The sequence below is a fragment of the Tasmannia lanceolata genome, unplaced genomic scaffold (assembly GCF_043159265.1).
Source record: "Tasmannia lanceolata isolate RefF3 unplaced genomic scaffold, GAP_Taslan_0.1 ptg000020l, whole genome shotgun sequence".
In the NCBI taxonomy this organism is placed as follows: domain Eukaryota; kingdom Viridiplantae; phylum Streptophyta; class Magnoliopsida; order Canellales; family Winteraceae; genus Tasmannia; species Tasmannia lanceolata.
In genome coordinates, this window is record NW_027518697.1 from 4,171,527 (window position 1) to 4,183,162 (window position 11,636).

The 11,636-nt window shown below is 43.6% G+C and overlaps 1 protein-coding gene across 3 annotated transcripts in view; it reads left to right on the top strand.

Annotated features, from left to right (window-relative positions):
• LOC143854626 (uncharacterized) overlaps window positions 1-10,910 on the top strand; it is a 30,902-nt gene extending 19,992 nt beyond the window's left edge. For 2 of the 3 annotated variants that reach the window (XM_077364673.1, XM_077364674.1), the window contains 2 exons: window positions 7,332-10,523; window positions 10,648-10,910. In XM_077364673.1, coding sequence (XP_077220788.1) covers window positions 7,512-10,523; window positions 10,648-10,656 — 3,021 coding nt within the window. In that variant the 5' untranslated portion in view covers window positions 7,332-7,511 and the 3' untranslated portion in view covers window positions 10,657-10,910. The remainder of the gene's footprint in view (window positions 1-7,331; window positions 10,524-10,647) is intronic. The other variant, XM_077364675.1, reaches the window with a different exon arrangement.
• Window positions 10,911-11,636: the final 726 nt, after the last annotated feature.

Here is an 11,636-nt window from a genome sequence, read left to right on the forward strand (position 1 = left end):
TTTCATCATTACTGTTCGAAGTTTTATTAATATTAAAATTGTCGAAATAGTAATAGCTGTTTGCATAGTAATAGGATTAAATTTTTATTTTCGTGCATAGTAAAGCTTGCGTGAACAGTACTAGGTCGATTAATATTATTAAATTATTATTTTCGTCGATTAATATTATTAAATTATTATTTTTGTCGGTGAGTAATTATTGTTTTTTGACCGTAATGATTATTTTATTTAAATTATTATTTTTGTCGGTTATTAATATTATTAAATTATTAATTTTTTTGACCGCGATGATTACTATTAATTAAGTATTATTATTTTTCTTTCGGTGGAATATTTAATTGTTATTTCGTTTCCAATTACCGATGTGGGACCCGCTTGTGTGGGGCCCGCTGATGTGGGACCCGCTGTGTGGAGCCCGCCGATGTGGGGCCCGCTGATGTGGGGCCCGCTGATGTGGGGCCCGCCGATGTGGGACCCGTTTGTGTGGGGCCCGCCGATGTATGAATAGTACTTGGTAGGTCCTACTGTGAATAGTACTTTTGAATAGTACTTTTGAATAGTACTTTTGAATAGTACTTTTGAATAGTACTTTTGAATAGTACTTTTGAATAGTACTTTTGAATAGTACTTTTGAATAGTACTTTTGAATAGTACTTTTGAATAGTAACTGTGAATAGTAACTGTGAATAGTAACTGTGAATAGTAGTTTTGAATAGTAGTTTTGAATAGTAGTTTTGAATAGTAGTTTTGAATAGTAGTTTTGAATAGTAGTTTTGAATAGTAGTTTTGAATAGTAGTTTTGTATGCTTTATTTGCTCATCACATTTACTCAAACTTAATCTAACAAAACCTGAAGGCATCATAGATTGCGCGAACTTATTGCACACACTTACATCACTTTCATCTAAACCCCTGCATCTCACATGCACACACATCCTATTTTAGGAACCCGGAGTGTTATCTAGCATGGTTGACTGGGATTTCATCACCTGGTGCCTCTGTGCTAGAGAAGCATTCCACCCTTAGCCTAGTACCTTTATGGTACGTAAACGGATCTCTTGTTCACGTACTGATACGCCGGACACTGGTACAGTATATCGAACATGGATTCGCGCTAAGGGAACTCTTGGCCTTACCCCTAGATTAACCCACACATGCATGTAGTATACGAACACATGTGCATCACGTGTGTGAGCCTAGTTTAGGATATCCTACCCATTTGTGTCTAGATTAGGCCGTAGTCCATCTTCCAATGGCTACGATCGGTCCTAGGTACACAAACAAAGTCATGAGTCGAGATCCTCTCTCCACTCCGCTAGATTATGGTTAGGGTCGATGCCTTCAGGTAACACTGATAAAATGTGCAAATTCGTGTTTCCTTTTCTTTTAGAGAGTCTTTGACTCATCTATCCTTTAGTTGGTGTTATTGGAGTCTTTGACTCATGTTTCCATTTCTTTTAGAGAGTCTTTGACTCATTCGTTCTTTTGTTGTATTACTAGGAAGTCCTTGACTCATTGGTTCTTCTGTTGGCGTTATTTGGGAGTCTTTGACTCATTCCTCCTCCAAGTTGTAGTATTAGAGAGTCTCTGACTCATTTGTTCCCCTCTTTAGTGTTGTTAGTTCGGAGTTTCTCCTTTAGAGTTGTTGATTACTTCGCTTTTGATTAGAGGCTAACTCAGTCTTATTAGAGCTTTGCTTGCTTGGGATCTTGGATCGTTTTCTCTCTTCTTGGGACGCTATCTTTCTTGTTGTGGTTTGTCTCTTTGAGACGCTAATTGCTTATTCGGGGTTTCCCCTTTTGCTTTAGGGCTTTGCCCTAGTTTGTGGTATTACTTGCGTGTTCCCTTTAAGATTGAAAACATTTAAAGATTCAGAGCATTGGAAAAGCTTTAAAATCCAAAAACATGTGAAAACTTTAAAAATATCAAAAACATTTGAAAATATAAAAAACCTTAAAAAATCTGAAGTGTGAGTGTTTCTTTTAGAAGCGTAGTTTGAGAGTTCGTTCCGAACTACGTTGGCTTGATCCTCTTCCACGAGGTACGTAGTGCAGCTTGGGATCCACATCCCAAGTCCAGCCAAACTTTTAAAAATAAACATTTTAAACCTTTGAAAATTACAAAAATATTCAAACCATTTTCGAAAAGATCTTCCTTTAGAGTTAGGAGTGTGTCCTAGCTGTTTAGGTTGTGTTCTAGAGTTAGGAGTTTGTCTTGATTTGTATTGATATGGTATGTCCTGTCGTGTGAGTGTCCCTAGAGTTAGGAGGCCTCGAGTCGATCGGTTAGACATTTAGTCGAACTGATGGGTAAACTAGGCATATAGTCATCCCGTGGTTTTCATTAGGTTGCACGGCCTAGTTACACATAGGATTGTAGGAACCACCTGCATTAGCCTAAGGCTAATCAACTTGCATTAGTTAGGGCATATAGGGTGTCCTAAAATCCACAATTCACTGGAATTTTAATAATCATACAAGAAGCTTTAATAACTGGTTCGGTCTTTTAGATCGAGTCTAGGATAGAGGGCTAGATGTCTTAGGCATCATAATTTAGAATAGGGCATCGAACTACGTGGGCTCCGATTCTTCCCGAGGCCGGGATACGTAGCGCAGCTAGGATGGATGGCCATTCTGGTCCGAGTCCAGTCCTGCATTAGAGTTAGGACTTGTCTTGTCCCGTCATACATAGCATAGATTTGTGTCTCATGTTTTGATATGTTTTCTTACTTTCTTGTACTGATACTATACCTTTGGTTGTAGCTTGCATGTGCGTGTCCACCAGAAACTTAGACACCCATTAGGCATGTCACTCATAACCTAGCTTTGCTTAGGTGACACATTTTTCATTTCATTTTACGTGTTTATTTCTCCATTCTCAGGAAATGCATGCTTAGGTAGACGATTCCTGAGGATTGTTCCCATTTCACATGATTTTTACCCAAACTTCTTTGGAGTTAATAATAAATGGCATAAGAGACCAGGTGCTTGCACTTGGGCGAATTGGGGGCGCCTAATCCCTTCCCCATTCGTCATCAGGCACGAACCCTATTTTATATCTCTGGTTATCCGTTGCAACAGAGCATAGTATGGGATCCTTGGCCCACTTTCCTTGGATGGCGACTCTGAGTTCTTTTTAGGTACATCTCGGTTTCGAGCCCTGGCTCCTGATCAGGATGTATCTCATTCGTTTTGTATCGCCACTCGTGCTATGCTGTGAGGGTGGCATCCGTTTCGAGAGTTCCTTGGCAGAGCTCTCCTTCACATTGTGGAGATCCAGAGAGGATGGTGTGGGGACCTGTCCCCTCACCTTCATCGTAGTCCTCTCAGGATCGGGGTCCACAATGGCCATCCTGGTCCGAGTCAAGTATTGCATTAGAGTCTAGGGCTTGTCGTGTCGGGTCATGTGTCGAGTCGTGTTGTGTTGTGTGTTTTGCTGTGTTTTCTTATTTTTATGTACAGATCCTATACCTTTAGCTGTAGCATGCATGTGTTTGCCCACCAGAACTTAGACACCAATCAGGCATGTCACTCATAACCTAGATATTTTAGGTGACACTTCTTTCACTTCTTTTATGTGTGTTTCTTATTCATCTCCGAGACGTGCATGATTAGCTAGACGTTATCTCGGGGATATTCGTTCCCATTTCGCATGATTTTCTCCCAAAACTCTTCAAAATTAATAATAAATGGCATAAGAGACCAGGTGCTAGCACTTGGGCGAATTGGGGGCGCCTAATCCCTTCCCCATTCGTCATCAGGCACGAACCCTATTTTATATCTCTGGTTATCTGTTGCAACAGAGCACAGCATGGGATCCAGGGCCCACTTCCTTGGATGGCGACTCTTTCTTTGCTTAAGGTGCGTCTCGAATCCGGGCTAGTCCCCGAATCGAGAGGTATCTCACTTTACATCGCCGCTCATGCTGTGAGGGGCACTCTTTCGAGAGTTCCTTGGTGGGGCTCTCCTTCACGTGGACGATCTAGAGACTCGCGCGGGGGCACGTCCCTCCACGCCCGTCCCGGATCGGGGGTCCACAGATTGGCGACTCTGCTGGGGATCTTTTGAAACATTGCCTAACTCTGTAAAAATGCCATTTTAATTAATTTTGAAGAAATTTGGGTCAAAATCAAGTTAAATGAGAACTTTATCGTTAGAAATCCAGGGGCACCAAGTAGGTGCGTAACTAAAACAAGGGATTCACACACTGCACATCATACATTGTCATATTCTTTATTTCTTTCATTATTTTCATTATTGGCCTCAGGGAATAGATATGACGCGTACCAGTTGGGAACCGTTGTATCTATTTCCGAGCTATGCGCCGGAGCTGCAGCCGTAGACACTGGGTGTGCTGGTGTTCTACAGCAGCCGATGAGCAATGAACATACTTTGTATAATGCTGGGTGTGCTGGCGTTATACATCAAGGGTATGGTCATAAGCATAGTACCCTGCAGAGATGCCTGGGCCTTACTTTTATTTCATTATATTATGTATGTATATATTAGTTGCTCCCTTTAGAACCAAAATTAGGGAACCCTTGCTAGGACACTATATATATGTACTCATATAGGACGAACATGTGCGACCAGCATATGTGAGCCTAGGATAGAAGTCAGCCTACCCATGTAGTGTAGAAGGGTAAGTCACACCGTGGTTACCCGCCGCGTTTTCTAGTACACTCACAAGCACTTTTGAGTCAAGATTATCTTGGCTCCGCTAGATCAGGGTAGGGCTGGTGCCCCTGGTTAGGATATGTATGTATATATGTACGTGTATGTGTTATATTTATTCTCAGATTAGGACCTGTCTCCTAGATTAGGTTTCTGTATCTGTCGCAGTCGTGCATTCCTTCAGACCTGATCGATGACCCTTACTCTTGCTCGGTTGTCAGCTAGATCGTGATTTACCCTGTGATCTCTTATCATACGGTCACCCCGGTGTGTTGGGTTCATGTGTTTGAGTTGTTCTGATCCATTACATCAGGTAAAGCCTATTCCTTCTTTCAGTTTGGGTCTGGCCGACGGTTTTGTTCACCGCCTTTCATGGTCATGGTCCAGTCCTTGATTCCTTATTTTCCTGATCGGTCTTTGTGCTAACCTGTTAGACCAGGGTCAGTCTATCAATAGAATTTTCTGGTCTAACTATCAGCTACATAGTTTCATTCCTCAGTCTTCAAAATGGTTAATCATTTTCCCTGGTCTTGGTCCTGATCATGGTCTATGTTTTGTCTCCTGAGTGTACGGTGGTCTTGTTCCTTTGTACATGTATTATTCGCTGAGTCGATGTATAGTTTTGCCATCTTCTTGTGCATACCCTATGTGTCGAGTCGGTCGTTCAGATCAGGCCACCTTTTTACAATAGGTGTTCCAGGTCTGATCCATCCTATTGCACTCCTTCGATGCAGTCGATAGTATTTCTTTTACCTTTGTTGAGACTATATCTGTCGTTTTGTCTTCAGATTGTACAAATCTCTTTGGTATGTCCCGTTTTGTCGATTGGTTAGATCAGAACCCTCTTTTCCAGTGAGGGATTCCTGGTTCAATCAATCATATGTACATTCTTTCAGAGTCACCTGGTTAGTGGTCTATACTCGTCACTCTCATAGCCATGGTCTATTCATGTGTCATAGATCCGTGTTGTGTGTGGATATTACTCATTGGGTTAGATTTTCGCTACTTGCATGCTCTGTCTTAGATATGGTTGATGGCTTGTCCGCTGTCTCTATGACCATGATCTATCATTATCGATCCTCTTGATCATACAGTTGTCAATGTCCATCATCAGATTTGAGATCCAGTCTATGACCTACTTCTGTCATTTTGTGGCCGTGGTCTACCTTTCTGATCTATTCGAAAGTCTATGATTATTGATGAACAAAATCAGTGTCGCCAGTTGTATCCTTCCCATATGATCGGTCAAATTTATCCCTATTATTTCGTTATTCAGGGTTATCTTCACTCTCTTCTGATCTTATCCTATCTGTGATTAGGTTAAATCATGTCGAACAAAGTGATGAGGGTTTGGATAAGTGAGTCAATTCGAGCTCTCCCGCGCGAGCGTGCACAGTGGAGTACGGCCGACAGGTTCATCAGCACGTTTAATAATTTGAGCGCATCCGGTGTGAATTGGCAATTTCTTCAAGCAGCTGCAAGACTCTGGGATCCTATTCTTCATGTTTTTCAATTTGGTCCCTTTGAAATCTGTCCTATATTCGAGGATTGGTGCGCCCTATTAGAACTCCCACCTGAGGGACTCTGGATCCAACCTTCGAGTATAGCGTCTCCTCGTTCCCTTTTCTGTAAGCTTTTTGAGAACCAAACTGTTGATGCTATGCCCTATTTCAAAGACACGTACGTGCAATTCGATGACCTCATTGAGCGTTTTTCTAAAAACGTTGACCCTATCGATTCCCGTTTTCAAAATTGTCGACGCAGTGCCTTAATCTTTGGTGTCCTTGCACGTCACGTTGTCCGTGAAGACTCCAGTATTGCCCCTGTGACCTTACTGAGTGTGGTCGATCAAATTAGTGAAGGAAGGAATCCTGTCCCACTCATGCTAGCAGAAACCTTCTCTGGGCTGGATCTTATCGCCCGGCAAGAGGTGAAGGATAATTTCCATGGGTGCGTCAAGTTACTTTATTTATGGCTCTGTGAAAAACTCACCATCCTTCGGCCACAGAGTTCCCTTCAGTACACCCTCAAGGATCATCTTTCGTGGCAACCAATGGCCAATAAACCCCAATCCATTGATGAGTGGCGTAATTGGTTGCAACACGTGGAGAAGGATCAATTTCACTGGGTGAGTCATTCATGCTTACATGTTATCACTAGCACCTGCCCACACCCATTTGTGTATCTTATGGGTTTGGAAAAGTCAACCTTTTATGCTCCCACTCGTCTGCTTTACCAGATCACGGGAAGTCCATGTCCTCCCGGATTTGTAACCCCTCCTCCTTGCGAAAAGCTTACTCCCGATCTCATAAAGTCTATTGTAGCTGCTTGGGGAAACAAGGTTACCGCTAGGAGATTTGCTCTATCATCTAAAGTCCATCGAAAGGAGTTACCAGAAGAGCCTGCGGGAAAGAGAGCTCGGATCATGGAGCATTGAAGACCATTTTCATACAATTGTCATTTTAATTTCAAGTTTCATTATACTCATTTTGTTCCATCTACTTGTAATTAAAAGTGACATGTTTTATCAATCGTAACTACAGTTTGATTTGTGATCAATGAAAATGTGTTCTTTTCTATTTTTCTCGTCTTGAATTTACGTGAAGTGTTCCATCTCAATTATCAAATGTGCAATCTAACTTATTAACTTCCATTCAGGAGTCTTAGCGGGACATCATCGCTCCTAAGAAAGCCAAGTCAAAATCGGCCTGGTCCCGTCAGTCTTCAAATTCCAGGCTGAATAGACTTTCTCTTTCCTCAGAATCCTTTACTTCTCCTGCGCCGCTTCTCCTGGGTCGTCCAGAAATTCTTTCACCCATTTCACTTGCATCTGAATCAATGGAAGGGACCGGTAACAACAGTCCTGATACGAATGAGATGATGAAGGCTATTCTTCTTCAGCTGAGTACCATGAAGGATGATATAGCCCTCCTGAAAAATGATCGTCTGTCTACCTCTAAAGACCCGGCCAATCAGCAGCCTTCAGTTATACCTTCTGTTCCTCTTGTTTCTCCCAGGCCAGCTGTATTGCCTGAAATCGAAGACTTTGATGAGGGCCAGTACGCAGCAGAGAACTGTCTTCCTAACCTGGGAAATCCTGATAAAGCACAGGAATTGGCTGACCAAATTGAGAAGCTGACTCGGGATATGGAAACCATGAAGTGCCAAGGTCCCAAAAATTTGGATATGTCTGAGTTCATGATAGCTCCAGGGGTCGTACTTCCGCCCAAGTTCAAAATGCCAGACTTTGACAAATACGACGGAATGGGGTGCCCTCGTAGCCATCTCAAGTCAGTCATTCCTCTGTTGCAGCAGCACGGTTTATCCCCAGAGCAGATTGCTTTGGTGTTCCCTAGAACTTTGACTGGGACAGCGAAGAAGTGGTTCTTGCATCTGAAACCAGAAGAAAGCAGGACTCTTGAAGGTGTAGCTAACAAATTTGTTCAGCAATTCTCCATGGAAGAGGGGATTGACGTGACAAAAAGGGATCTGAAATCGCTGAAGCAGGGACCTAATGAGACATTTACTTCCTTCATTCGACGATGGAGGAGAAAGGCAGCACAAATGACCCACAAGTTACCGGATGACGATCTTATCAAGATTGCCGTCAAGAATCTTTCCCCCTTTTACTTTCCTCATATGTCAATCCAGTACTTCAATGACTTCGATCACCTGATCAAGACCGGGACAAGAATCGAGGACATACTGGCTAAGGGCGGCCTGAGAACTAGGGCCTCCACTTCAGATGTCAGAGAGGGAAAAAGGCCTATGGCGCCTCCGAAGGAAGTTAACAACGTGAATACTGCTCGTCCAGTTAGGAGAGAAGGTCCCGGAGGAGTTCGTCCGGAAAGAAATGAGCCCAGAGAGTTCACTCCTTTACCTTATTCCCTGTCTGTAGCTCTCAAAAAGCTGTTGAGAGACAAGAAGATCACTCTACTAGAACCCCGGGAAGTTCCCAATCCTCTCCCGAAATACTGGAGAAAAGATCAGTACTGCGAATATCACCAGAGTGTTGGGCATTTGACTGACAGATGTTTGGCACTAAGGCATAGGATCCAGGATAAGATCGAGGCAAAAGAAATTGTGGTGGAAGCTCTTCCCAATGTCACCAGGAATCCATTGCCGACGCATACTATGCCTCCTCCAAATGTCTACGCTATTCTCACTGAAGAGGTTGTCCTGGACCATTCTCGTATATGCGCCGTTATCTCTGATGAGCCGTATATCTTACGATGGGAATCCGATGATGAAGAATTAAAGCGCGAAGAGCCTTATGTCTTGTCCTCTGCGCAAGAAGTTGGGGAATCCTCTGGATGTCCTTATGTCCTCAGATTCGAGGGGGAGGAGGAGAAAAGCAAAGTCCCATATGTCCTTAAGCTTGAGGACGAGGACTTGCTGCTGTTGAACGATCCGTGTGATGAGGTTCGCCATGTTACCCGTGGTGGACGTTTCTTTAAGCCCCCTGAGTTGAGAGCAGAGAATCCCGCTGAGATTGCCAGAGCTGTTGAGAATCAGAATCAGAGGTTGAGTCCTGAGGAAGATGAGGACATTCTGTTGAAGCAGCTTAGAAAGACCCAAGCTAATGTTTCTATCTGGGGTCTGTTAATGTCATCCCCTAAGCACCGGCAGGTTATACTTCGTGAATTGAATACAGCGCAGGTGTCTGTGGATATAACCCCTGGTGAGCTGGTTGGGCTCGTATCTATGGCCAGATCAGCTATGATCGTGTCCTTTTCGGATGAAGATCTGACTCCGGAAGGTAAGAATCATACAAAATCCCTCAGAATCACCGTCGTGTGCAATAAGAAGAAGGTACCAGAGGTTTTGGTTGACAACGGGTCAGCTCTGAATGTATGTCCTTTGAGCACCGCTACCGCCTTGGGGTTTGGGCCGAATGATTATGTTCCGTCGGAGCAGGGGATATTGGCTTATGATGGGACCAGAAGGGACGTCATCGGAACCTTGGTCACCGAAATTGAGATCGGAGGTGAAATGTTTGACATAGAATTCCAAGTTCTAGATATCAAGACCTCATTCTTTCTCCTTCTCGGCCGACCTTGGCTTCACAAAGTCGGAGTGGTTCCTTCCACTGTCCATCAGAAGCTCAAGTTCATCAAGGATAACAGAATTGTCACAGTTCGAGGGGATCCAGAACCAGAGGTTGGACAGATATCCCAAGAGCAGATCGGTTCAAGCACCATAGATGTCAGTCTGACTGGGTTTTCGCTTGAAGTCTCGACCATTACTATGGAAGAGGCTATGAGCGAAGAAATTCTGTTTATGTCCAGTGCAAATGCGCAGGTAGCCCGAATAATGCGCAAATATGGGTATATTCCTGGAACTGGTCTGGGGAGAAGTCTGCAAGGTTTAACTGAGTGGCCGGAGCTGAAGGTCGCAAACAATTTGTTTGGGTTAGGATATGAACCCACCAAGAAAGAGATCAGGGAAAGAAAGCAGTACATGCTGAAGTGGGCAGAGCTGCGTCGTCGGGGCCTAGAGCTGCCTATGGGACCGTTCAGTCTGTTGATGAATGGTAAGTACAGGAAAGAAGGAGCCGATCGCCCGTTCTATGGTTTTCCCGAGCCGTGGTTTGATGAGTCTGGGAAAGAGTTACCAGGTTTTGAAATCTTCTCCGCTGACGAATTGCCAGACGAGTACTTCCATGGACAGATTGTAGCCGTCGAAAAGCAGGAATCTGATTGGGCTAAGAACTTAGAGTCGCAGCTTCTGGACTCCCTCTTCGAGGTTGAGGCACCGGTCATTGCTATGATCGGAAAAGATGCACGCTTCCTGAATCCGAAGGGCCGAATTACCCCAGCTGAGGTACCCCTTGATAACTGGACTTCTCAGGTCATTCCTCAATTAGTTCTTCAGTGTGGTCATGTTCCTCCAAAAGAGTCTCAAGTTTCTGAGTATGTGTCTGTTTCCGAGTCAAATATAAAGTCTGCTATTTCTAACAATTCTTTGGATGCAGGTACCTTAGAAAGCTTAGACATTCCTGGTGTGGGTGGCGAGTCCTCCGGTATAGATGTTGCCTATGAAGATGAGTCTGTTATGGAATATACTACAAAGTCCATACATGGTCCAGTTGAGTCAAGTGTCAGCATTTCAGTTGACGATGCAAACTTTCTTTTTGAGCATACTGTAAAGCCTGCTGTGGGCCAGTTGATCAATGATGTAAACTTTGATTCTATGAATGAAATAAAGGACTCGTTTCAGTATCTTCCTGTCTCTGTTTCTGCTTCTCAAATTGATAAAACTAATAACAATGATCAAGACTCCCCCTCTTACGAGGATGTCGACGAAACTCCCCCTGAGATCAAACACATGATTACTCGGGAGGAGCAGCGTCGGGCTAAACCACTTGAAGAAGAAATTGAAATCGTCAACATAGGTGATGAAACCTTAATTCGGGAAATACGGATTGGCAAAACGTTATCCCCGGAGGAGCGTGAAGAATTAATCACTTTGCTTAAAGAGTACGAAGAAGTTTTTGCTTGGTCCTATGATGACATGCCAGGATTAAGCGAAGACATAGTCCAGCATCGTCTTCCCTTAATCCCAGGCGCCAAGCCGAAAAAGCAAAAACTTCGAAAATTAAAACCAGAATGGGAATTGAAAGTCCATGATGAAGTCAAGAAGCTGTTAGATGCGGGCTTCATTCAAGTGGTTGAATATCCAGAATGGCTGGCTAACATAGTACCGGTGCCCAAGAAGGACGGAAAAGTCAGAATGTGCGTGGATTTCAGAGATTTGAACAAGGCGAGTCCCAAGGATGACTTTCCTTTGCCGAGCATCGATCTCCTGGTGGATAATACAGCTGGTCATGCTTTGTTATCCTTTATGGATGGGTTTTCCGGATATAATCAGATCAAGATGGCCCCTGAGGACATGATAAAAACTGCGTTCACCACTCCATGGGGAACATATTGCTACAAAGTGATGCTGTTTGGGCTGAAGAAT